Raw genomic sequence first — 26,255 nt, forward strand, 5'->3', positions numbered from 1 at the left:
AAATTGAGAGGTAAAAGCTTTGGTTAGAAATACGTCTTACCAAGGCTTGTATATCCGTGCCGGATATATCTTCTTATTGAACAATAGAAAGACAGCAATTCCAGCAGCGCGCTAACCATACATAGTCTAGGCTCGGGATAGTGATTACCTCATGCTTATTGATGCTGAAGTGATGTTTTCGGCCAATCAGACACTCGGATTGTGGTCGAGCGCAAGAGAACACCCAAAGTCATGATGTGTAAGAACTTATTCAGCACGTCTTTTTATATCGCGAGTCTTCACGAACATGCGATTTCTTCCTCTGAAATACTATAAGTTGAGGTCATCTCCACCGACAATCGCTCAATGCTTTCTGGAAGAAACATCATCATCCTAGCAATCGCAATCATCATTCCAGCACTTTTCGGGTCGACGAATTTTATCAATCAGCTACAAAACATATTCAAGCCTTCTCCCGACTTTTAAGAGAGATCATCTATGCCCGTTCCATCAACATCAAGCACTGCGACAACCGCCGTCAAATCTGTAATGTCCAAACTCTCACACGCAACCATCATCCCGCGCCGCTCTGCGGCACGCGGCCACGCAGACCACGGCTGGCTGAATACATACCACACATTCAGCTTCGCAGACTACTATGACCCATCACATATGAGTTTTGGATCTCTGCGAGTCCTCAATGAAGACCGCGTCGCGCCCCAGACGGGATTCCCGACGCATCCGCATCGGGATGCGGAGATTTTCAGTTATATTCTCAGCGGCGAGTTGACGCATAGAGATAGTATGATTAAGAAAGGCGCCGAAGGCAAGCAGGGAAAGGACTTTTATCGCATGAAGAGGGGGGATGTTCAATTCACGACTGGTGGAACTGGTAAGTCCTATTCCTGTGTATTTGAATATATGAACGAATACTAACAGTTTGTGAAGGTATCGCACACTCTGAACAAAATGAGCATAGCTCCGACACTGTTCATTTCCTTCAAATCTGGGCCACGCCCTGGCGCCGCGGTCTCACGCCGCAATATCACACAGTCTCATTCAACGAAGAGCTCAAACGCAAGGCCTTCCTACCCATCCTCTCCCCTTTAGCGGCAGGCATAAACGCCACCGCAGCCGAGGAGAAAGAAGCCAAACCCAAGATTGCCGACACAATCCCGATTCACGCGGATCTCGTCATGGGTGCTGGCATCATCGCTGTTGATCGTCGATTCAAATGGAAAGTTGGCGGAGAAGGAGAGAATGGGGAAGCAGTTGTAGAGAATAAATCTGATCGCAAGGTTTATGTGCATCTACCCATGACCAAGAATGGACATGCGAAGATTAGACTAGATGGAAGAGAAGGTGCGGTTTTGCAGGAAGGCGATGGAGCGTATGTGAAGGGGGTTAATGTTGGGGATGAAATTAGTGTAGAGAGTATTGGAGAGGCAGAGGCGGAGGTCGTGATATTGGATAGTTATTGATTGTATACCTAGTTACGAGCTTATCATGATTCTATCTTTTGAATCTACAAATTTCTTTACAAGACTGCAACCATACGTATTTTGACATTAAGACGTAATATTTCCAATGCATAGCAATTCGCAATTCTAGAAACAGCAATGAAAAAGGGAGCGGATTGTGTAGGTTTCAAGTGAATTTCCACTTTGAAAAAGTCTAGACTTGACTTGACTGAAATGGGCGTTCGCAAGCGACAATGCTCTGATTGGATCATCGTTCATGGCGCAAGTTGACAAGAAACTCAAGATTCCTGTCTGGAAACCAGTCGCCAACACTTTTGTCATCTTCCTGCTATGCCGCATCCACCTGGGACCGACAGCGGCTTTCAATGCCTTTGTCTCGGTTGGGTTGATTCTGCAACAAGTCAGCTTCGCGATTCCGGCAGCGTTGCTCTTGTATCATAGAATGCAGAGTACATGCGGGTTTATCTGCAGCTTGTCCGTTGTTTTGCCGATTGTTTATTTTTCTAGGAACGCTATAGAAAAACGAGAAATATGAACTTCTCCATACTTGACCAATATAGAATCAAGAAAGCGGGGCAAAGATCATCGTCGCTTGCTGATTCTCGACATTCAAGTTCATTTCCCGGCTTTTTTGATGTCTTGCTGGGGATGCTTGAATGGAATTCATCTCAAGGTTTTTACAAATCTGGGGTGAGTGAGATACACCCAACCAATAAGTAATATCACTTTGACGAATCGGGTGGCATGTATTTTCCCGTCCTCCCTCTTTGAATACGAGGAGTTGCTTGGCAATAGCTTAAAGATACCTCACGCAGTCACATAGTCTGAAATGAGAAAAATCACATTGCCTCGTCCCTTTTCTTTTTAAAATTGTTGATAGGCTTGCATGATAAACAAAAATGTTCTTCATCCGAGCTCTTCGCATTATCAAGGATTCCCTCTTCGCTCGGAATCTCCCTTTACGCACCCGCTTTAATCTCCTTCTCCTGCAACCCATCACCTTACTCACATATACCATCGAATGGGTCATCTCACGCAAGTTCCCCCACTCTCACGAAATCCAAATACCGCTGAAAAGAGTGCCTGGTCATACTGTTCGTGCCGTCGTCTACATCCCCAAATCTGCCTTGACTCAGTCTGGAAAGAAAGTTCCACTACATCTAAACATTCACGGCGGCGCATTTCTCGGTGGTTTGCCAGAGGGAAACGCACGTTTCTGCGCTGAATTGGCTCATAAATCGGGCGCAGTTGTGGTATCGACATCGTACCGCTATGCGCCTGTACACACCTTTCCGGATGCGCACGAAGATGTGCAAGATGTAGCGGAGTACTTGACTCAGAATGCCGAGAAGCTTTGGAATGCAGACCCTCGTCTCCTAACTGTTAGCGGTTTTTCTGTCGGTGGGAATCTGGCACTTGCTGTTGCACAGGGATTGGCGGGGACAGAGTTTGAGGTTAGGGGATCGGCGACATTTTATGCGGTGGTACGTTTCCTATATCTCTAGTATATTTACTCGAACTGCCTTGAGGGCTTTCATGTGGTATCTGAGGTAGCTGATGAAATAGGTTGACTTCCGCCTCCCACCATGGCGCAAACCCAAACCTCCCGGTCACCCAGAAAAAGACCCATTGGCTTTTCTACAGCCGCTTTTCGATGCCTATGCAGGACCAAACCGTGTGCGGGACATTCATAATTCCTTATTGCATCCAACATTGGCAGGTATCAGCACTCTGCCACAGAACATGCTCTTTATCGTTGGAGGGGCGGATATCCTGCGAGACGAGACGACAAGTATGACGGAAAGATTAGAAACGGAAGCAAGAGCAATCAATCAGTCGAGACAAGTTTCTAACATGGCTGAGACTCCATATGGAAAAGGTATTGTTGTACGCACGGACGTGTATGAGGGGCAGATTCATGGATGGTTGGAAAGTAGGCGCACATCCCATGATTCCTTAGGAGCAAGTCTTGCTAACAGTTCATATAACTAACTAGTGCCATCTTTCGCTATTAATGTTAATACCCGGACGAAAGCCTTTAGTGATGCTATTGAGTTTTTGCGGAACGTTCATCAGGCATACGGGTTCTCTTCATAACTTTTCTGTTCTGTGTATGCTACTCTCTCCTCTCACTTTCTGTAATTATAAACACCTCAGCTCTGGTCTCTTGAGTTTCAAGTAAAAGAAAATCGCACCTTTTTCTCTGTATCTACTCAGCCTATGAAAATCTCTAAATAGAATAGCATCATACTGTACCGAGTACGAAGAGATCTAGATTATTTGCCTTAAATTAATCGGCACAAGCATGATAGTATGAAAGATTTGTATAAGGTTCTTTCATCTCCAGAATTGATCTTCTTACAAGGATTAACCCTAACCTTAATCCATGCCGCGATCTGCCGTGATTTGCCGGCTAGCCCTGGATAGGCTAGAATATTATGGGAATAGTGTCCCTGGGAATTCCATCACAGCTACAGGAGTCAACGAGTAATACACAGGTTTAATCCCCACCCAAAATCCTCCTCCATCCATAACAACTTTCACTATTATACCACATATCTTTAACGGATATTCATAACACAATAATGCTTCGCCGCCAGCGCGGCACTGAACCAGACCCAGTGGCCGTATTTCTTGGTTGCGCACTAAGACCCATACCTCTTAGGCTTTGGGGAGGCCAAGCGATGCATTTTCTAGGAGTGCCGATGGTGCTTGGTGTATGTAGAGCTTTTAGGTGCTCCTTTGAATTATATTCAGCATTAACAAGAAAATCACTGTATTCTTTAGCTCTTCTCAGTTGTTGTTGAAGATGAGGATTATCAATCTGCAATACAGATTCTACTCGAGTCGGATTTCCAGCTTTCAAAACCAAGACGCGAACCCCCTCCAAAGGTCTTGAGTCGGCTGCCCGACCCTCAAGCTGTAATAGACTAGATTTACGAAGGCTACCGTCGCTTAGACCAGGCTACCGACATTTGATTTTCCTGAAGGTTCACCAACGAAGGGGCAATTGACCTTACTTCCAAACTCATTTGTACACCTACCTCCTGTCAAGGACTCGTGCTATAATCAAGAATACGTTTCCTTTGATAATTTATGGTATCCTTGCGAACGCGCGCTGGTGTCAAGTTTCGTTCCAACCACCATTGATGACGAAGATATCATTAAGTACTCTCTTTGGATAGACACATTACGATCATGGATTGCCTATATGGTGATCTATCTTGAGGTTAACAACGATATTTTTGATGACTGGGAATTCGTTGATAGCAGAGCAAAGGAATGGTACAGCACCGAATTCGGGAGAGCACGCGAAGAAAAGCATGGACCCTGGGATCGACGCATATCGAAGCGAATAGGCTCTAATAAAGAAATGTCGGTTGATGCGAGGGGAAATTATCTATAGCGGTAAGTTGGTCGTCCATCCGAGCATCTTGCAAGCCCCTTTTTCTCTTTGTCAGTTTCTCCCTGCATAGTTATCAGCAGTGCCTCCACCTGCTTCCCCAATACGTTCGAACTTCAGCAATTGGGCAGGAGGGGGAGGAGGGGGGCAAGAGTTCCCTCCAATCTTCAATTAGACCCCAAGCATTGCCGCTGAGTCTATTTGCTTGAAACGAAATTTCAAGGGCATCTTCCTACAACCGGATGGGCTGGCTGTACGACCTGCTATACTTAATTAACTTGATACATTCAGACTATTCATAGACACATGGGGACTGGCTGTAGATAAACGCTTATACTGCACGAACACGAATTTATGACAGTTAGGAGTGCTATCCAACAACATACTCTATACTCGCCTGGTCTGAAAGGTTTCAGTTGGAGAGCCGCCGCAGCGCCCGCATTCTGGTGTTTCAAAAGATGAAAGCACTCTGTAAGCGCCATGCCCTTTACTCCTAACTATGGAATTACTACTATGGTCCAGCCCGGTAACTTTGTTTGTACAATTTTTGGGCGGTCAGTCTACCGCTCCCACCGTGATCTCTTTGACTAAATCCGCGACCATGTAACCTTTTTGGCTTAGAGACGGCCGTCACAGTATTTATAACACCATAGTTGCTTGTCTTTACCAAGAATCCTTATTCCTTGCGATAATCCTGCGAGAAATATAAGTACTATGAAAAAATAGATGAATAAAAAAATAACCCACAATATGATAGGTTACATATGCTTCGCAGCCGCCGCCACCTGATGTAGTGACGCGGACCTGATCATACTGGCTATTGCCGTACGAGTTGTTCCCAATATAGGGGTTGCTAAAATCGAATTCAATCTAGAGTTTGGTGTTGTAATCAGTTTGATACCGTACCGAACCACTAATGCCACCCATGAAAGCATTGGAACCAGCGATGAAGGAACCGCTCTGGTGAGCCGGGATAGTTGTGGCAGGGTCACTGAGAAATCGCCCAAGTCAAAGTGATAAGATACAAGCTTGTAAGCATATCCCATATTGTTCTCGATTATGCCGTGGACTTCGCGCGCACGTTTATCGGAAGAGCTGACGGACGAATCGGCAGATAAGACACCAACTGTGGATGAGTCTTTGTGAACCTCGACCATGTTCTTTAAGACGCGAAGAGGGCCCTCGTCAGTAGGTATACCAGGCCCAGAGGAGGACTTCGGGGTATGGGAGTCTGAGACATGTCGAGTTGTGCGTTGAGTTGGGGCGAGGTAGGTAGAGATCACTTGTAGAGTATTAAATGCGGCGTCCAAGGGTAATTTATAGCTTTTATTCCCCCCTCCTTTAAGAGTTACCTCGGGCACCACCAAAGGTATTCAGGTCATTGACGCATTGGTCGCCGTGCGTCTGATTCGGTGGCTAGTTACCACCCAACCTTTAAGTCATTCCTAGTGGTTGCGGCTGAAATATCAGCTCTAGTCTTTCAGTTAAATAGCTGGCCCACTCCAACGGTACAATCATTATGAGTTCGAGAATCGGAAGCCATCTCTACGCTATTATCAGTTTCTAAGGTACCTGTCTCCAGAATCCTTTAAGGGTCAGTATATAGATACGAAAAGAATGGGAATTCGACGCAGGTCAGACGTAGTCCAAGGTGCAATCGAATTCAGCCTTGTGAAGCTAAAAGTCCCTCCTCTCCCCCCTCCCCTGGATAGTAGAAAATCGCTCATCATACCACTGTACAATACTCGACTTTCCAGTACCCTTGTCTAAACCAAAGTCTAGAGCGGTCGAAGATAGCGCCATCGGCCACTATAGGCGAGACTGAATATTGCTGCTGCAGAAATAGCGAAGCAGTATACATTAGTGGTCTATTTATCCGGTAACGTATATTACAAAGGTGGTTGGTGTAGCCGCTGCGCCGCTGCGAAAATTAAAGGCATGATGTAGCCGTCATGCGAACCTACTATTCAGATGTTATACTGATGAAAGGTCTTTGTATTCCAATTGTTGGGTTTAGTTTGTTGCTTTTGTATGTATTCAAGGGAGCAAGATCTTGAACAATCGCAAATATGAAGTCCTCCAAGAGCATTAAATTCTTTTATAGTCTCTGCTTATAAGTGCTGGATATTCTACTGTATACCAGGTAGGCTCAGATTGCACATAATCACAACCGATTTACTTGAAGCTTAATTCTGTATCTTTTAGATCCTCGTAAAATGTCCCACGGCTAGACTAAAGTCAACACGGGCAAGACTTAAATAAGGTTAGGGTTGATACCTACTCTAAAAGACCCTATACTCATATGATTCAATGATCAGCCTTTTCACTGTTGAATAGGAGATACTATGACTATCTAGGACAAGAAATGCAAAAGCCAATACTAACGATAAGGATGGAATTGATGATAAACCTCTGGCGCCTTAGGGCTTGATTTACTATAATTTAGTGTGAGTACTTTAATTAAGAGGCGCCTGAAGCTTGAGTATCTGATTGGGTGGCAAGAGTCTCGCTCCCCGCACCAGCACTTTTCGCGTTTCCGAGATCCTTTGATTAGCTGTACTTTTTTTATTTGTATCACAATTCGCGACTGATATACCCAGACATGAGAATGTATCTCAATATACCTAATTCCACCGTTGCTAACTCAACTAATTCAATTTATTCACGATGAACACAATTGCCACTGGTCGCCGCTCGCATCGAAAGTCGCGGGCGGGATGCGCGCAATGCAAGAGGCGCAAAGTCAAGGTATGAAATCCATATGCCTGGCGTGGTACACCTACATCGATGGATGGAAATAGTCACTGACTCGACCCAGTGCGATGAAACTAGGCCAAGCTGCCACAACTGCACAAGGCACATGGTTTCCTGCTCCTTTATTGGGTCCCCGGTACCTCTGGCCGGTCGTGATGACCCGGATCAGCCTACTATTGCGTCGGTGCCTGCAGCGGCGCCAATGAGGCTAAATCAAGTACCGAAAAGTGCTACTGCTAGTCCAGCAGCCTCGTGGCCTATATCTTCATCTCAACCATCACAAAGTCCTCAAAACCCAATTTTGGAACCACAGGTTCCGCTACCGGTAGTGCCTGGATTACAAGTGTTTGATATGGAACTTATGCATCATTATATGGTTTCAACATGTTATACTTTATCTCGAAGTCCGTCCGTGCAAGGTGTCTGGCGCGACGAAGCACCGCGCGTGGGATTCACTATGCCCGCTGTTCTACACGCTATTTTGGCTTTATCGGCACTCCATCTCGCCCGCTCAGATCCTTCACGCCGGGCAGTGTGTATAGCCCACGCACACATGCACCACACCACAGCAGTTCGTGCAGTCACCCCCAATCTACAATCCTTAGCATCCGATAACGGGGTCGGATTGTTTCTCTTCTCCTCCTTATTATGCATGTTCGCCTGCGCAAACACGAAGTTTGAAAACAACAATTTCCTCGTTCTATTCGAAAAGGGCGCTCTCGCTGAATGGGCGCTACTCTTCCGGGGCACGAAGACAGTTATTGAGTACAGCAGTCATGATTTCAAGACTGGGATTCTGAGCTCGATATTTATGAATGGGGCTCAGTCGAACTTTGCTCGTCATGCGCTGTCACTTGATCAGGCGCAAGTGTATACCTGGGAATTGAAGCGGATGATTTCAGCGGAGTACGCGCATGATCCCCGGACGCGCAGGATCTATGATGAAGCAGTGGACACATTGGGCAGGACACTTGCAGTCGTGATGAAACCCGGCGAAGGAACGAGGATTCAGACTGCAGACATATTCGCTTGGTTGCTGGAAGTATCAAATGAGTATCTAGAGTTTCTAGGGCAAGAGGAGCCGATTGCGTTGATTGTTTTTGCATATTTCTGTGTGGCATTACAGCAGATTGAATGGATGTGGTGGATGGAAGGGCTGAGCAGTCGGCTACTAATGCAGTTGTATTCGGTATTGGACAAGGAATATCGCGGTTGGCTGAAATGGCCACAAGAGCAGATAGGGTGGCATCCTCTGGACTCTTTATAAATGTGACTTATCATTTTAGAAATACCTATATAATTACGGGGGCTATTTTAGAACAGGCGATCGAGCACGCAGCCGCGCTCCAAACAATTGAAACAAAATCGGAATGGGCGATATTCCCAAAGCAATGAATGCAAGCAAACTATTCCCCCATCCATAGCCAAGCTTGTCATATAGCTTCAATCCACATAGTGGAAGTAACCCACCAGCCAGACTTCGCAATACAGTAGAAGCAGCGATTGCGCTAGCAGCATGTTTCGTAAATGCATCCACCAGGAAGGTGTTTATACCCATGAGGATGATGATCATTCCATAGCCCGTTACGGCGTTACCGATCTCGGGGACAATCCAGTGAACGTGTTTATCAACTCCCCAGCCGTAGATGAAGAGACCGGCGGGGRTACTTAAARATCCGGGAAGGGCGATGTACCAAGGTAGTCTATCTTCCGGCTCGGGCTTCTCATTGTTTGCAAGCTTCTTCTTGATTGCCCGATCGCTGAGGGATCCGGCATAGAAAAGGCCAAGAAGCATGCCGACTCCACTACCCAGGAAGGAAAGGCCACTGGCGCCAGATGAGAATGCGTATTGTCCCTGGAAAACCTCGGAGAATGTGGTGAAGAGGATGTACAAAAGGCCGTACAGAATGGCGATGTAGATGCACATTGACGCCACAATTGGGGAGAACAGCAACATTCTGCTCGGTCGAACGAGGCTTTGCAGGAATCGTTGTTTGGGCGGAACTCCATCGTCAAGACGTGACTTGTACCCATTATTTCCAGTCTCTTTTCGCAGGCGAGCCGCTTTTCGTTCGAGAAGAGTTGGAGCATGTGTTTCAGGGACCACAAACCAGAAAACGATTGCAGACACGCCGCCCTAGATATACCCATCAGATGACGAAGCTAAACCGATCTAAAGTCAAAAGAGCTAAACCTACCACAATAGCCAACACCCAAAACACCCATCTCCAATTCGTCCCTTGAACCAAATATCCGCCAACTATCGGTCCAATAATAGGCCCAAACAACGGTCCCATAGACCAAAATGCCATAGCCTTCCCCCGACTCTCCGTCGGCATGATATCCGCAATAGTGCCACTCCCAATAGTCGTCGGCGCAACACCAGCAATGCCATCTAGAAACCGAAACACAATCAGTGATCCCATGTTAGGAGCCAACGCACTGGCGATGTTGAAAATGAAGAAGAGTGCATTGCAGGTGTTGTAGACAATTACACGACCGCCATATTCGCTCATGGGTGCGACGATGAGTGGGCCGAATGCGAAGCCTAGAATGTACACGGAGACGACAAATGTTGCGAGGATGGTAGAGTCGGACTTGAAATCCGCCATTACCAAGGGGACGCCCGGCGCAAACATTGAGGATGCGAGAGGACTATTGGTTATATCATTAAGCAATAATTTATGAATGAATCGAGGAGAACTCACGTCAAGAATGTGATGAAAGAAACCATCGCGACAATGCTCCATCTTCTTCGAGCACTCCAGTTCATCGGATTCGCAGGGTCTTGATCGGCGGGCTCGTCCCAGAATACCACTAGACCTAGATCAACTTCCGCATCTTGCTCGTTATCCCTCTTCTCCAAAGCGTTTGTTTCATGGTCCGATGTCAAATGCTGGGGTTGAAACCCTGGTTGTGATTCTGGATCAATATTTTCACCCAACATGGAACTAGTTTCAGTCCTCCGAGGTTCTGGAATGCGTACATGTGTAAAAAGTTTAAAATAAGGGAGGGGATCTTAGTATGTTTATATTTATGACAGCAAAGCACGAATGGTAATTTAATTACTCCGTATTTTGTAACCAATGTCCAATTCTGTGTTGACATAGACACAGGTCGTATTCGGGTTCGGGCATAATCCATTGGACGTGATCGTGTGGGGACTCATCAGGGTTTTGCTTAGATGAACCCCTTTCCTTCCCTAGATCCACAGAATATGTAAATCTGCTCAGTACTTAGACCCTCTAGGCTCATACAGAACCGTTTTCTGATCTCTCGAGCCGAGTAAGACTCAGATAATCCGTCTCTTTTCTGATAGCACTACACTTCCCTGGCAAATACCAAATCGTCCATGCGCCCAAAACCACAACCATCTGGAAGCCATCGAATGCGTAAGAAGGCCATTCATTCTCGATAAGGAATGCAATCCCGCCGGCCATGGTTAGACGCATAATATTGCGACCGAATGCGATAATGCTTGTCGACAGGCCAAACAACTGATTCCAACGCTTCCAATTGGCCATGGCATGTCTACTGGATTCTGTTGGGTGACGCCCGAGTCGGATTGATATGGAGATGTTCTCTGCAAAAACGAATCCCCAGAAAATAGCTTGAGTCACGTATATGGCAATTGTGATCTTGAATCCGACTGCAATTGTTGCGATGGAGGTAGACCCGACCGTCATTATGCCGCCAACGGCTTGTGTAAGAATCAGGACTGTATTGATACTGAGGTAGAGCGGTCGCTGCCATGTAATAGGAACCCAACAGAATTTTTCCGCACTCAATGTTCCCACAAATTCGGTTTGAGTCAAGTTGACTGAAAACATTATCAAAGTCGGTCCCAACAGCAAAAAGACTGATTGCGTGCCATATGCAGCGCGATTACAGAGATCTTGTGTGGAGAACACCCGAGTCGTATAGCCTACTACTTGAGCTTCTGATTGTTAGTGGGTAGGTCTATAGACAATGAAGCTGAATGAGCAGACAATGGATGACTTACCCAGTGCTCCAAGAACAAAGAAAATGCCGATCCATGTCTTGGTCTGGATCATTCGCATTGTAAGTATTGATACAAGACTTGTAAAAAGGAGGACCCCTATCACCGCGAGGGGTAAACTGGGGTTATAGAGATACAGCTCACACTGAGAGGAGCTCATCTTGGACAGATGTCGTGGTATATATGGAATTGACGGAAGTCGATACGTGTATATTCGGTTTTGTGTCTATTATCGAGAGATATTGCCCTCGACCACACCACTCTTATAGAGACGATCATCCAGGCAGCCATAATTCTTGGTACAAAGCAGATAAGGTTATTTTCCTTGGGTCTCACAATTCACATCGAAAACTCTGCAATGCCAATTATTCAGCTCCCTTTGTCCGTTGAAGATTGGTGATCGACAGCCCAGTTCTGTCTCAAAAACAGTGTCTTGCATAACCTAATTCTCTGGATCGTACTTTGGTAGGCTTCAACATAAAATCCGTTTCACTATCAGACATATACTGCGAGTTTCAAGCCCTGGTTGCTTGCGTAGAACGCTATCCGAGCCATCGAGTGGGAAAATATTTAGGGCTTGGACTCGTATTCGGCATCGGGTTCGTGTTCGCATTCCATTTTCACTTTGTATGGAGGATTATTTAATCAGACAAGTTGTAGTTATCAGTGATCTACAGTGAGAGGTGCTAAATAAAGGATCGGCAGTGATAGAATCATGGACTAAATGATGAAATCTGCCTTTGTACAACTTGGTTGCCTCAAGTGTTGCGCTAATTATGGGAGAGTTGAAAGAAATGAGGCTTGCGTGTTCTCCCATGACTCGAATGGTTACTCTTTGCCAGGCGCTGCATATATAAATGTTTTGTATCTGAACCCATGCTCAATTGTTTGAAAATTCAATGTTACAATTATTGAATACAATTTGTTCTTGATCACAATGGCTATTCACGCGATGCTCGATCAATACAATATCTCATTTGATGCAACGATTCTTTTGATAGCTGCGATATCTACAGTATTTTTTCCATTTCTAACCTGGACGTGGTGTTCTTAGCTAACAATATCAGGCAGTACTTTATCCCATCTCCATAGCCATTTACAATGTCTATTTTCACCCACTAAGCCGCTTCCCCGGCCCAACCTCCCACGCCATCTCTCGACTCCCATACTTCTATCGCGCAATAAATGGGACTCTACCGTTTGACATGCTCAATTTCCACAAACGCTACGGGAACATCGTCCGCATTGCACCGGACGAGCTCGCTTTCTCGCACCCAGATGCATGGAGGGATATTATGGGCCACAAGAACGGCCAAGAAGCAGAAATGGGTAAAGCTATGTGGTTCTATCGTCCCATCGAGGAGGCTCCACACATCGTCAACGAGACCCCTGAACAGCATAAGAACTTACGTCGACAGATGGCGCATGGGTTCTCGGAGAAGGGTATGAGAGAACAACAATCCTTGATTCGGAAATATGTCGATCTACTCCTCAAGAAACTACATGAGCAGAGTAATAGGCCTGGAGGCAACCCAGTCGTTTTATCCGATTGGTACAATTTCACCACCTTTGATATAATCGGTGACTTGGCGTTTGGAGAGCCCTTTGGCTGTCTCTCAGGCAACAATTATGATGGCTGGATCAAGTCTATATTTGACATGGCTTATATCGGCTCSATTCTACAGGCTCTGTCGTTCTATCCATTACTTAAAAAGGCACTCCTGTCACTTATGCCGAAGTCAGCTCAGGACGCTTATGAGAAGCACAAAGTTCTCACCAAGGCTAAAATGCATCGTCGAATGGCTATTAAGGAGGAACGTCCGGATCTTATTGAAGGTCTTTTGAGGAAAAAGGAGGAATTGGTAAGAGTTCAGCGTAATTTGGTAAATCTTTTCATTTATTGATTGCATATAGAATCTCGGCGTAGAACACCTCATCGCAAACGCCGAAATCCTGATCATTGGCGGCTCCGAGACAACAGCTACATTACTCTGTGGCGCAACCTATCTCATATTGACGAACCCAGAAGCTTACCACAAACTGGTACACGAAGTCCGCTCAACATTCCACAGTCCAGACGAGATCGACTTGATCAGTGTCGGCCGCCTTACTTATATGCTAGCATGTCTAGACGAAGCATTGCGTATGTATCCACCCGTAGCTAACGGGTTGCCACGAGTTTGTCCAAAGGGCGGTGCTAGAGTTTTGGGGGAGTACATTCCGGAGGATGTAAGTATTGATACTACGTCTTGCTGATATATTGCCGCTAATTGCATGATACAGACTTACGTTGCCATTCATCAATGGGCGATTTACCGGCGCGAAGAATACTTCACAGACCCCAGTACATACCATCCCGAACGATTCCTTGGAGACTCGAGATTCTCAAATGACCAGCGAGAGGCCTTCCAACCGTTCCACTTCGGTCCCAGAAACTGCATTGGTCGAAAGTATGTATCCCGAACTATTAAAAACTAAGAAACAAATGAGCTAATATGTGACCAGCCTTGCATACAGTGAAATGCGTTTGATCCTAGCTCTGATCATATTCAATTTTGATATGAAGCTTGCGGATGAGAGCCGAGACTGGATTAAGCAGAAGAATTATTTGACGTGGCATAAGCCACAGTTGAAGGTGCATTTGACGCCGAGGAAACTCGATTTATAATGGCCTTATGAACGAAATTTGCACGGAGTAAGAATTTGAGGCTCCATTTTTCACTACATCTTACAGATGCGCGTTGCAAAAGTGAAATAGTTTACCAGATTTGCTCTTTATATCACCCGCGCGTTGGACAGAAATGTGATGTAGCAATTTCGACCCAAAATTAGGTATCATCAGCCGCACCATTCAGGAAGCGCAGTCGAGCTAGAGTTAGCTTCCTCTGATCTATGTAACAGTAAAGACCGTTCATGCTTCTTCATAGATCTGTGACGACTACCCCGCATATCGAAAGAATCCCAGGCCCTAAGCATGCTACGCTGAGCTGTAAATCGTACCCGGGACATTGATCAATCTCCGCTCAATCTCAACATATACATACATCATCATTCCACATCTTTCAGAAAATTCTGTGTAAATTTAACGTCTTCAATCGTCCTCGAGAGATCCCTCATGGAACCCCTATTCCCTAACCCCCGCCGCGTCGTAACTGGCCATGACGACCAAGGCAACTCCACATATATAGACGACAAACAGATCCCCATGTTCCGGACGCCGTTTGACTGCGACTTTGCCGTTTTGTATCAAACTATCGGGTTCCCGGCAGATCTCAATGGTGAATGGAAGGATCCTCTTGTGCAGACTCCGGGGTCGTCATCGAGTGATAGTGCGGTTGCGGTGAGGGTTGTTGATTTCCCGCCTAAGGTGAAAACGGTGCGTTATTTTATGACATCAGTATCTGTTGAAAATGGGAGAAGACTGAAAGGCTGGTATGAATACAGCGTTTCCATCGAACAAGCTCATTAGATTTCGGAGTCGTATTCGAGGGTGAAATGACCTGGTAAGTTCGACACTTGAATCTCTCATTTTTCTGCAATATATAATTAAATATATAATTAAATATAACAGCTATCTTGATAATGGAGTCGCTCTCACCTTCAAAAAGGGAGATCTTTGTGTACAACGTGGCACGATCCACGGCTGGGAGAACAAGACCGATAAACCGGCTCGGATCTACTTCTTCGTTACAGGTCAGTCCCATGTGTTGGTTGCATGGGTTTCGAATTATGGATCTCCTAATGACTGTGTGTTTTACAGCGGCCAATCCGGTCAACGTAGGAGGAAAATTGCTCACAGCAGATGGGGTGGATTCTGAAGATCGTGAGAAATTGCATAAAAATTGAGAATCTATGGCGATATTTGGGCTGTTAATGAGTATGACGTGAAACATCAGTCAATAAAATGCAATATCTAAGGATTTTGACTCATGTCTCTCGGGCAGACATTGTCCATGCATACAAATCGAAATCGTTGGAATTTCGCATTTCTACTCACATATGCAACAAGAGAACTGGATAATTGTAGATAAGGAGAGACCTACACCTGCACCTACACATTACTATTACTCATAACACAATTTATGTCTAGTGCCATGCTTAAAGTAACATCAATCCAAGATCACCCCCTATTTCGGGAGACTGGATCTTTCCGGCGATGACAGGTGTATTTACGAGATCGCATATTAGGGCATCACTGGTTGAAGAACTGTCTTGGCCGGCTTGTACAGTTTGCTGCCCTATAACAAGATTTAGGTATCTGTGTCAGGATTAAATCGATATTCAAAAATAGTATCCAGACCTCGATTTGATAACTCTGACAGGCGACATTAAATCTTTCAGGAAGCGAAAGAACAACAATTTCTGGAATCGCTATCGAAGGTGAATAACCGGACCAAATTTCTATTACTATACGTAAAGGTTAGTTGATAATGTATGGAGACAACCGTACAGACTATGTCGACCATATCCTGCTTTGGGAAAATACGTTTTTATTGACTAATCTTGCCATTGCCGTTTTACGTATATACTGCATGAATAGACTTTCAAGAAGTTTTCAGATGTAAAAGGAAATGCATTGGAACCATATCAGAAAAGTCCAAGCGTCTAGTCATCCGTCTATCTGCAAATGTCTCGCTTCGTTGATTTTGGTAGTTTTTTAGGGTTGCATTTTTTTTCACTAGCCCGGACCACTTCACCAACAGTCCAACACCAACATCGACAGACCTTCTGAGACTCAATCAAAAAACTCACCCTTATCAAAACGGTTGGACGGATTTCCAACAACTCGACAGACCAACCGTCTGAATACAAAGTATATTGGTCCTGTAAATGGTGATACGTATCTAACCACTTTTAGGTGTTGGCCTGCAGTAGTTGCGCTCTATTTATAGACTTTCTTCCAGAGATCATGTTTTAGACTTGCAAGCTACTTTCGATCCGGGCTGATATGATGACAAGTTTCAAGGGTCGCAATGATAGCATGATATTTGCATAGCGGTCCCTGTTTGAAAGTTGATTGGAGAAATGGGCCAGGGACGAACACAAGACCGGGGCCAAAGACGTAGGGAATGCCGGGTTGCCGAATTCATGTTTCAGCCATGCTTATGCTTGATTTTGTAGACGTTGATTTTGGTTTTGATAAGAATCCAGGAAATTAAGGAAGAATTAATCACTAGAAATTTTACTTGTTCAAGCAAAGAGAAGAAACCATACGAAACCCATGAAGACCGAAGACCCCAAGTAAGCTACACGCCACCAGCGCCCACCAAGCGCCCAACATGTTTGGGGTCTAATTCCCTGAAACGCTTACCCCCTAAAGCACCTAGCTAAAACCATCTAAAATTCAAAACAGGAGTAAACACCGAGGATCCCGCAACGACTGGATATCGCTGGCTGCTGACCAACTACCGGACCCTCTTTTACAAAATTAGAGATCATACCCTGATCCATGTGTCCAGTCAGTCGACTAAAGAAACACGCGATCTAACCAATGATAAGTTGTAGCGAAAATTTACGCTTTGCTTGAATAGAGACCACATGTTATTTTGTTCTAGGGGCCTTTATTGGGCCATGTTGGGACCTTTGATCTATGCAGCCATCCACATTGGACAGTCCCCGGCGTAGTCGGGAACAAAGACATAAGAACAGAATGTTACTCTGCTATCCTCTTTTCTGACAATGGATCCCACATATATTCAGCTAGGGTGTCATGTTCGGTCAAAAAGTGGTTCTTTTTGCTCGATTCGGTTTATACCTAGCTAGGTACCGTTTGATTGCTGACTGTCCACGTTCTAATTAACGTACGACGTACGTGATATTTAGCTAAAACATCAGGTTCATTGTTGGTCACTAGCCGGGGATCCTGTTCAGTTATAATTAGGTAGGGCTCATGAGGTATAAATGTGGTCTACATCCCACTGGCCTCTTGATTCTGTTTCGAGTTGAATAGTATCAAGTCCAGCACACAAAAAAAAAAACTTGACCAGGATGAAGCAAACAACTTCCCTCCTCCTCTCAGCCATCGCTGCGACCAGCAGTTTCACAGGCCTAACAGCCGCCCAAAAGCTCGCCTTTGCGCACGTCGTCGTCGGCGACACCGCAGCACACACCCAATCCACCTGGGAGAACGACATCACTCTCGCGCACGACGCTGGTCTAGATGCCTTTGCGCTCAACGGCGGGKATCCCGACAGCAACGTCCCAACGCAAATCGCTAATGCCTTTGCGGCTTGTGAGGCGCTCGCAAATGGATTCAAGCTTTTCATTTCTTTCGATTACCTAGGCGGTGGTCAGACATGGCCTGCATCGGAGGTTGTGTCTGTGCTGCAGGAGTATGCTAGCTCGGATTGCTATTTGACCTATGACAGCAAGCCTTTCGTCTCTACGTTTGAGGGTACGGGCAACATTGGGGATTGGGCGCAGGGAGGCACGATTCGCTCGGCGGTTGATGTGTACTTCGTACCAGATTGGACTAGTTTGGGACCTAGTGGGATTACTCAGTACCTCGACAACATTGATGGATTCTGTGCGTTCCTTACCTTCCACTGAATGATAGGCGAGTGGCTAATGATTTATAGTCAGCTGGAACATGTGGCCTGCAGGTGCTGCCGACATGACCGACGAGCCTGACCTCGAATGGGTCAGCGCGATTGGCTCCAAGACTTACATGATGGGCGTTTCCCCGTGGTTCTTCCACAGTGCAAGCGGAGGCACCGACTGGGTCTGGCGTGGTGATGACCTCTGGGCTGACCGATGGAACCAAGTCATGAGCGTCGACCCCCAATTCGTCGAGTATGCCGTTCCCTTTCCCATTGAATGAAGCACTGTAATGGTTCTAACAAATTTGATAGAGTTGTCACATGGAACGACTGGGGTGAAGCCTCCTACATCGGACCCTTCGTGACCGACAGCGAAGTACCCTCCGGCTCATCCGTCTACGTCGACAATATGCCACACGAAAGCTTCCGCGACTTCCTACCCTATTACATCGCAACTTTCAAGGGCGACACATTCGATATTTCCCGCGACCAGATGCAATACTGGTACCGTCTTGCGCCCGCCGCCGCAGGCAGCGAGTGCGGCGTCTACGGCAACGATCCGGACCAGGGTCAGACTGCAGTTGACGTCAACTCCGTCGTTCAGGACAAGGTGTTTTTCAGCGCGTTGTTGACGTCGGCTGCTACTGTGACGGTGCAGATTGGAAGCAATGCTGCGGTTTCGTATGATGGTGTTGCGGGTATCAACCACTGGAGCCAGGACTTTAATGGTCAGACTGGTGCGGTTACATTTAGCGTCGTCAGGAATGGTGCTACGGTTAACAGCGGCACTGGAGCCGAGATTACTGCTTCAACTTCATTGTCGAATGGTTGCACCAACTACAACACTTGGGTTGGTAGCTTCTAGATTCTAATGCCTGTCTAGGTAAAAATCGTGGATGTGAATTGTATATAGTTATTTCCAATGTATATATGTGATAGTATGATTTGAGTCGCACCAGGTTTAAAGGGTAAACATTTGCCACCGCAGAGCTTCCACATAGACTAGTACGCGGAATGATATCTCTCTGGAATCTTTCATTGAAAGCCACTTTGGGGCCGATATACGATTTCTTATATGAATGCAAGCAACATATCCCTGTACAACAGCCAATCATTATCAGTTTATGATCAGACATGTACCCAAAGTCTAGATCTTCGTCGACCCCGCGAGCCATCCCTGACCGTCTTATGCAATAGGTACGATCCTTGCCGAGGTCATCGGCAGTTGAAGTTATGAACATGGGTCGATGAATTAACCTAGAGAAATGGGACTCGCAAACGAAGACGGTCGCATGGATCAACGAGATGTGCCAAAAGCGAAAGCAAAGTCAGTCAGCGAGAAAGTTCCGGAGATGTAAAAGTAGGGCATGAGTGACACGTGACAGTGCTGATGAATCTACTCAGTACTTATCATCATGGACCACCATTCCACTACGTCTTCGGGTACATGCAAAGGCGCCCTATGTACGTATTAGGTATTCGCAAGTCAAAACGACAGATTCAACACCCATCTCATGACCATCACCAACTCAGCAACATATCAACCCCAACCGAACTAAAGCACAATATTTGCGGGGTAAACTAAGTACGTACGTACAATCTACCCCGACTTTTCGACTCGCCTTTGCAAGTGCTTACCGATGCGTCACCGGCTACTCTGCAATCCTCGTCTCGATCACATTCTCTTCAGTTCTATTCCGTATCTTTCCTTCCGATGGATACATATGTAGAACAATACGTAATAAAAACCCAGAATTGCGGGGTTTGGTGTTCCGAGCGATGCTCCGTCGTATGTGCTGTAATGCGAATACAGTTGACGGTACGTATTAACGTAAAAATGGAGCCCGTCCCATTTGCACGTTTTTGTGCGTACCGACCGTCGCCGATGAGCCGACGGACCGGTCGACTTCGCCAAAGAAAAACTCCACGGAGAGATAAATTACTTAGTCGCGAGTTTTATCTTCTTTGATTGTGTTCTCGACATAATCTAGTCATATCGAGAATGACATTGAATAGTCCTCTGATCAACCAATAGATTAATTAATATTTGCGAGCAACCCAGCGAGCCAACTAAGTCAAAATTATCGGGATCGGTTAAGGTACGCATTCCATCGGGTAAAACAAGGTTTGGTGGGGGACAGAAAATGTGTCTATTGGCTGGATAATATTCTGCATTAACCGGCCCATATTAATTACTCCGTACGCCGTTTGCTCTCTCTCTCTCTCTGTCTTTGCTCTCTGAGTTTCTGACTAGTATCGCTGTAAGTACGTAATTACATAGTATGTATGTGGAGTACCGACGGGGGTCTCCGTGCCTGGTAATTTACGGTAATCAAATCTCGGCCTGGTTGGCTGGAGGATTTGTGGGGGACCCGTCTACCTTTCCGTTTTGATCACGGAGGAATGAGAAGCCTGTCTTCTTGTCTTTCCTCTGTCCTCCGTAGGCTCTGCATCTGTCGGTGGACCGTTGGGGGATTATCGGTTCATTTCATTCACATTGACTTCTGATTTCACCAGAGGCGCGACTCCGTACATGCACACTTATTGCTTTTTCCCTGGCTTCGCACACGGCTCACATGTTCCACAACGCCGTCTCAAGTACCCGAATACATGTTCCCCTCCTACCCGAGAAATTGCACGATGCAAGTCACACAACCAGCTGTTCAACAGTGTGTCACTCTGTTCCACAGATTGCGACCCGAACCAGAGTCCAGAAAGTACACACTGGACAGAGAGAGCACAGATCCCGGAGATGAGGCCGACGATGGGGCTAGTGATGTTAGCCTGTCTTCCCCGGGCCTCGGACTTGCCTCTCGGATTCTGGGGCACATGTACGGCCAGCCTCAGCTCGCAGGCAGCCAATTGGGCCGGTTATTCTCCTGACACTCTATGGAGAGGTACTAAAGTACTAGGTTACTATTAACTCGTACGTAGTCTCGCTAAGTAACCAACCACACTGCCAACTAATCGAGTGGTTACGTTGAAACCACAGAATGACTCGTGTTTGTGCGTCTTTCGGTATCGGGAACGTTTCCGGTCCGTCAGGCTTTCATATTATCATGATCCGTTCCTCCTCGAAGCATTAAGAAAAAAAAGAAGAAGAAAAAGCAAAAAAGACCAGAAAGATTGGAGAATAAAACCAAGCATATCGGATTAGGGTGATCAATAAATACTCGACCTCGTATGGGGTTGGGGGATTAATCCGTTCTTTAAGTTTTCCAAGCCACCACTGTTCTTCGTGCCGGCATGTTTTTCAATCAATGCTACCCGTCGGCTAACTGCCTAGGAGGTACGTAAGCCGCAACCTGCACCGTCCTTACAGACAGACCTGCGCTTGTCCGACCGCAATAAAATTGCTACGTACCCGTGGTAGACCGGTAGTAGTGGTACGGTAGTATCACCTGCCTAAAACCTACGGAGAAAATTAGATTAAAGCCAAGAGCGCCCACCGGCTAGAGCCTACGAGTAACGAGACGGGGGAAAAGATTTACAGCAGTTTCTTTTTATCTCCCCAGCGCAGGCCACCTCAGACTTGACCGAGTCGCTGTTTACAGTGAAGAAGAAGAAGAAGAAAAAGAAAAAAGAATACGAGTTACGTCGTACGTACACGTTTAGGACTGTCGATCGTGCGACTCCTTGCATGCCCAAAGTTGCTAATAGTACCAGTTGTATAACTGTACCATTTGTACCTACTTGTACCGTAGTACGTAGTAATGTAGTACCTCAAAGTACATCGGGCTGTCTGTCTCCTAATATTCCGCCGAATCCCGGGTGCAGCCCGAGAAAGCATCGAGGATGTATCACACGTAACTTACAGCGTATGGTACGGTAATCGGTACGGGCTAAGTACTGCCGAGTGGACACGCCTGGTAAAACACAGTCGGGCATATCTCCGCGAAATTGGGATTCAAGGAAAAACTGGGGAACCCACTTCTTGCCCCGTGGACCTAAACTAAACAAAAACCCAGGCTTTCCTCCCCAGAAATTCCATCTGGGCGCTTTTAGTTCCTTTTCGCGCTTTTCTGCGACGATACACCTCAAGGCAGTTCATGTTGTTCTACCGAGCTTGGTTTCTTTCGCTAAGCTATCGATTTGACGGGCGTGTCACTGTCGTGGTCTAGTCGTGTGCTTACACTGTCTTCCCCGGATCCACCTAACAGGTGACCAACCGACCGACCACAATTAACAGCTTCACACCTCTCGTTCCGATCAATTGTACCGACCAACTACTACCGTGAATGTCTTTCAATACTAGGAAACGAAGGCACCAACATCCCAGAACCTCCTGAAATGCGCTCCAGCATCGCCTGCTCTCGGTGCCGCCGAAGTAAGATCAAGTGCGTCAATGCCGGAATAGACACCACATGTCGCGCCTGCGAGGCCTCGCACAGAGAATGCGTCTATCCCACCCCCGCCGTCGGTGGAGGAGGTGCAAAACGTGATCTTGCTGCTACGCTTGATGGCGACGACCGAAATGGCACCGAATGGGATAATCCGAAGCGTCAACGCTCGAGAAAGGTCACTGGAGCCTCGGGTTCTGCTGGTAAGGACGGCGGCAAGAATCTGGTAGATGTCCTTGACTCGTCAATATTGTCGCCCAAAGTATGGGAGGCTCTGTCCAAATCGTTCCAGACACAGTTTGCGACTATACTGCCGTTCATCGATTCCACCACCTTGAAGAATCAGGCTGGACAGCTCTCTGCACCTCAATCGGACGCCCAGTCGAATCACTCCGAACATCATCCGCATAGCCCGCCGCCGAGGACGCAACTTCCACCTCTAATCTTGCTAGGTGTACTAACGCTTACTGCCCGCTTTCATCCCCAGCTAGTATCCTACCATTCTCCGGCATCGTCCGGCAATCCGTCCAACCCATCCGCCGCCTCCGAGTTCTACGCGTCAGCACTACGATCCCGTCTCGCCGGGCCGGATGGATTGGGACTCATGACGGCAGATTTGGTCCATGTACAGGCGCTATTGATGCTGGCTTTGCACGAATGGGGCATGTGTCGAGGCAAGAGCGCCTGGCTGTATGTCGGAATCGCAATCCGACTGGCGCAGGCAATGGGTTTGTCGTACGAACTGGAAAACGACCCATTCTCCTCCGCTAGCGCCCGCGGCGAAGCCAACCGCTACGCAGCTCTCAAGGTCGAGGCCGATCATTTCGGGATTGTGCAACGGCAAAAAGAACAACCCGAACAAAGCTCCGACGATGTGATTGTACAGGAAACGAAACGGAGGACCTTTTGGGCTTGTTTTATTATGGATCGGTGTCTCAGCAGCGGAAAGCATCGGCCTCGAATGGTAAAAGTTCGGGATCTAGATATCCAGCTACCGAGTGACGATGCTTTCGCATTTGGTGAAAGGGTACGTACGTCCAAGTTGTCGGATAGCCCGGCACGACGTGCTTCTAGCTTCGATGGTCCCGGTGGACAGATTCCGAGTTTGCGACAAAGCGTGCCATATGGCGAGGAAAACCTACGCAATGGCTCGACAGACTCGAAAGCTTGGTCGCCAGTCTCCAAGCGTATTGATTCTGCGGATCATGATATTGATCGCTGGGAGGTTGGCGCTCAAGAGTCTCTTTTGAGTCGCGTCATTCGAGTCATCCGTATCTGGGGTAGTATCGCCAAATGGGTATGCGCTGGAGGCAGACAAAAAGAAACATACGGTCCATGGCAACCTGAATCGAGCTTTTCTAAGCTGAGAAGCAAACTTGCGGAGTTCCAGGAGAGCTTACCCAGGAAATTACAGTACTCACAACGAAGTACAGATGGACATAGTCAGAATGAGCATTCCTTGTCGGCTTACATGGTCATGCACGTTGTCTATTTCCTGTCTTTAATCGTTCTGCACCGAGCTTATCTGCCGTTCCTGCCTCTTCGTTGCAACGAGCCCGTCGGTCCTTTGGATGAACCGACATTTCCTCGCGAACAGTACGTTGTCCCCGACGGGTTCTGGCGCGAAAGCACTAGAGAGCTCTTCCGAGCTGCAAGGAACATGATGGATCTGGTTATCGCTTGTCAGGAAAGAGGTGTTCTCGTTGAAACCCCGCTTGTCGGATTTGCTATTTACAATGCAGCTTTCATCGGACTTTACGCAGCTCATTTCAGCCACATGGATGTTGACGGCTACTTATCCCCTAGACAGGCCTTGTCGCCGACATCCACAGGAATGTCTACCCAGCCGCAGTTACCGACACGTAAATCGCTTGATATTCTGCGTGACATGCGACCACGTCTTGGTCTAGCCACTGGCTGGTTCCGTACGCTGAACAGGTTACATACCTACTTTGTTAAGGTCAAGAAAGATTTTGCCAAATCGCGCTCCCGCAGTGGCGACAGTCTTCACAGCCATAGCCCTCTGGGCTTGAGGCCAGTGCGAGAGGGGGGATTAGGAGGTGGATTGGAAGAGTTCAAGCTCTTGGAAAAGATCTTCCTCGAGTTTGGGAATATCGATGATCAAATACCAGAGGCCGGCTCTCTGGATGAAGACGGCACGAGCACAGTCGCTGGAGTAGAACGTGCAGGCGGGCTTTCTTTGAGCGAAACAGCTAGTAACGCAGTGAAAAGTGAGTCAGGCGATTCCGCCATGGATGGCATACAGCAAAAGCGCGACTCTTGGGTCACCGTCAACAGCGCAAAGAACCTGCCTCCTTTACCTCCAACTCCTTCCGCTTCGGAAGGAGACATTTCTCGTACTGAGATGGATCGTCGCCCGAGTCTCCCTCTGCCATCTCGACCACTACCAGCTCAATCGTCTTCTCCGTACCCCTTCCCGTCCATCCAACAACACCAAAACTCAATCTCTTCGACCGCGTCGCCTAGCTTGCCTTCACTTACGTCGCCGAGTGCATTCAATTCCCCCGGCGCAGGACAAGCTAACCAACAACCCCCATCATCCTCATCCCATCGCCTCCAACCGCTCAATTCATGGCTCCCTCCTCACCAACAGGGACCCCCACCACCACCTTACTCACAAAACCTACCACCTATCAACGCCGCAACCTCAAACAGCCACTCACCCTATCCACCCATGCTTCCACCACCAGGCTCGTCAGCCGCACCACCACCGCCCACACTAGCAGCATCTCAACAACCACCCTCCACATCGTCAGCATCGGTATCAATGGGCTACGCTCCAACCCCAGTCTCTACAGCCACCGGCGGAATGATGGACTCGATTTTGGACTATTACTACCCGAACATATGGTCCACCAGTCTCGGAGGCGACGACGTCGTTGCTTTTCTTGTTGATGGAAGCTTTGAGCAGGGCCAGAGCATCCCGCCTTCTGAAGTTGGTTCTCCGAGTGGATGGCTGAACGCCGTCTGGAACGACTTCCCTTGATTTTTTCCCTTTTCTATCTGTACTATTAGATACTTTCCCTTACTTTCCGGCAATCTCTTTGGTGTTTTCTGCTGTATGCTACATGGATTCACATATGTCCATTTCCTGCCTTTTTGCCCTCGGTTACAAGTGTCATGTTTTTGGGTCCTTGTTAGCAAGTTGGTATCGGATCGGATGGGATTGTATCAAAAATTTTTACTTGCCTGTTCGCCCCTTGTTGTTCACTTTATGTACATGCCACAATCCCTGAACCACCGGGTACGTTTCTTTTTCCTTGTCACGATGACTCATGATTTCCCTTGGTTGTTATCATTATGCCCCTTTTCTTTCAAGGGCCGGCGCGTTATTTATTTCTTTTATGTTTATGTACGTCCCTTTCACGATCAATTATTCGCTGGATTTACATGATCTATTATCAGGGCGGCGGGGTTAACGGTTTGGACAAGAAAAGAGAGGAAGATCTTTCTATCTTGGTTCTGATTTACAAAATTTTTTTGGATGTGAAGTAAATATACGGATTTTCTCTCACGGTTTATATGATCCAATTATATAATACAGTTGATTAATCTGAGATCCACAAATGTCTGTGTGTATATTTAGGCTTGAACATCAGAATTGATTGCATTGCCTGCCATATATTTCTTCCACCCAAMCCTTACCTAACGTTGAATTGACAAGCCGAGACTAGGTAACTCTATCTATATACACAAATAATAGACAAGTAGCAACCTCTTCCCCCAAAGCTGATGAAT

At 46.8% G+C, this 26,255-nt stretch overlaps 8 protein-coding genes across 8 annotated transcripts; 7 read left to right on the forward strand and 1 right to left on the reverse strand.

Annotated features, from left to right (window-relative positions):
* Window positions 1–528: 528 nt before the first annotated feature.
* BHQ10_003988 (uncharacterized protein) lies at window positions 529–1,460 on the forward strand (the record flags this gene model as incomplete). The annotated part of the gene is made up of 2 exons (XM_040876304.1): window positions 529–871; window positions 928–1,460. The coding sequence occupies 2 exons, from the start codon at window positions 529–531 to the stop codon at window positions 1,458–1,460; spliced, it is 876 nt and encodes a 291-aa protein (XP_040732492.1).
* An 899-nt stretch (window positions 1,461–2,359) lies between these two features.
* Window positions 2,360–3,557, forward strand: BHQ10_003989 (uncharacterized protein; the record flags this gene model as incomplete). The annotated part of the gene is made up of 3 exons (XM_040876305.1): window positions 2,360–2,944; window positions 3,027–3,252; window positions 3,457–3,557. 3 exons carry the CDS (start codon window positions 2,360–2,362, stop codon window positions 3,555–3,557), a joined length of 912 nt encoding a protein of 303 aa, XP_040732493.1.
* A 4,166-nt stretch (window positions 3,558–7,723) lies between these two features.
* Window positions 7,724–8,884, forward strand: BHQ10_003990 (uncharacterized protein; the record flags this gene model as incomplete). Its single annotated transcript, XM_040876307.1, has 1 exon — window positions 7,724–8,884. One exon carries the CDS (start codon window positions 7,724–7,726, stop codon window positions 8,882–8,884), a length of 1,161 nt encoding a protein of 386 aa, XP_040732494.1.
* A 42-nt stretch (window positions 8,885–8,926) lies between these two features.
* BHQ10_003991 (uncharacterized protein) lies at window positions 8,927–11,777 on the reverse strand (the record flags this gene model as incomplete). The annotated part of the gene is made up of 5 exons (XM_040876308.1): window positions 8,927–9,754; window positions 9,816–10,272; window positions 10,326–10,568; window positions 10,960–11,437; window positions 11,621–11,777. The coding sequence occupies 5 exons, from the start codon at window positions 11,775–11,777 to the stop codon at window positions 8,927–8,929; spliced, it is 2,163 nt and encodes a 720-aa protein (XP_040732495.1).
* Window positions 11,778–12,822: 1,045 nt separating this feature from the next.
* BHQ10_003992 (uncharacterized protein) lies at window positions 12,823–14,285 on the forward strand (the record flags this gene model as incomplete). The annotated part of the gene is made up of 4 exons (XM_040876309.1): window positions 12,823–13,479; window positions 13,532–13,846; window positions 13,901–14,067; window positions 14,123–14,285. The coding sequence occupies 4 exons, from the start codon at window positions 12,823–12,825 to the stop codon at window positions 14,283–14,285; spliced, it is 1,302 nt and encodes a 433-aa protein (XP_040732496.1).
* Window positions 14,286–14,732: 447 nt separating this feature from the next.
* On the forward strand, window positions 14,733–15,463 carry BHQ10_003993 (uncharacterized protein; the record flags this gene model as incomplete). Its single annotated transcript, XM_040876310.1, has 4 exons — window positions 14,733–14,993; window positions 15,062–15,120; window positions 15,189–15,310; window positions 15,378–15,463. 4 exons carry the CDS (start codon window positions 14,733–14,735, stop codon window positions 15,461–15,463), a joined length of 528 nt encoding a protein of 175 aa, XP_040732497.1.
* Window positions 15,464–17,605: 2,142 nt separating this feature from the next.
* BHQ10_003994 (uncharacterized protein) lies at window positions 17,606–19,021 on the forward strand (the record flags this gene model as incomplete). The annotated part of the gene is made up of 3 exons (XM_040876311.1): window positions 17,606–18,143; window positions 18,196–18,409; window positions 18,469–19,021. The coding sequence occupies 3 exons, from the start codon at window positions 17,606–17,608 to the stop codon at window positions 19,019–19,021; spliced, it is 1,305 nt and encodes a 434-aa protein (XP_040732498.1).
* A 3,425-nt stretch (window positions 19,022–22,446) lies between these two features.
* Window positions 22,447–25,503, forward strand: BHQ10_003995 (uncharacterized protein; the record flags this gene model as incomplete). Its single annotated transcript, XM_040876312.1, has 1 exon — window positions 22,447–25,503. The coding sequence occupies one exon, from the start codon at window positions 22,447–22,449 to the stop codon at window positions 25,501–25,503; it is 3,057 nt and encodes a 1,018-aa protein (XP_040732499.1).
* Window positions 25,504–26,255: the final 752 nt, after the last annotated feature.

Source organism: Talaromyces amestolkiae (assembly GCF_001896365.1).
Source record: "Talaromyces amestolkiae strain CIB chromosome Unknown scaffold6.1, whole genome shotgun sequence".
Classification (NCBI taxonomy): Eukaryota; Fungi; Ascomycota; class Eurotiomycetes; order Eurotiales; family Trichocomaceae; genus Talaromyces; species Talaromyces amestolkiae.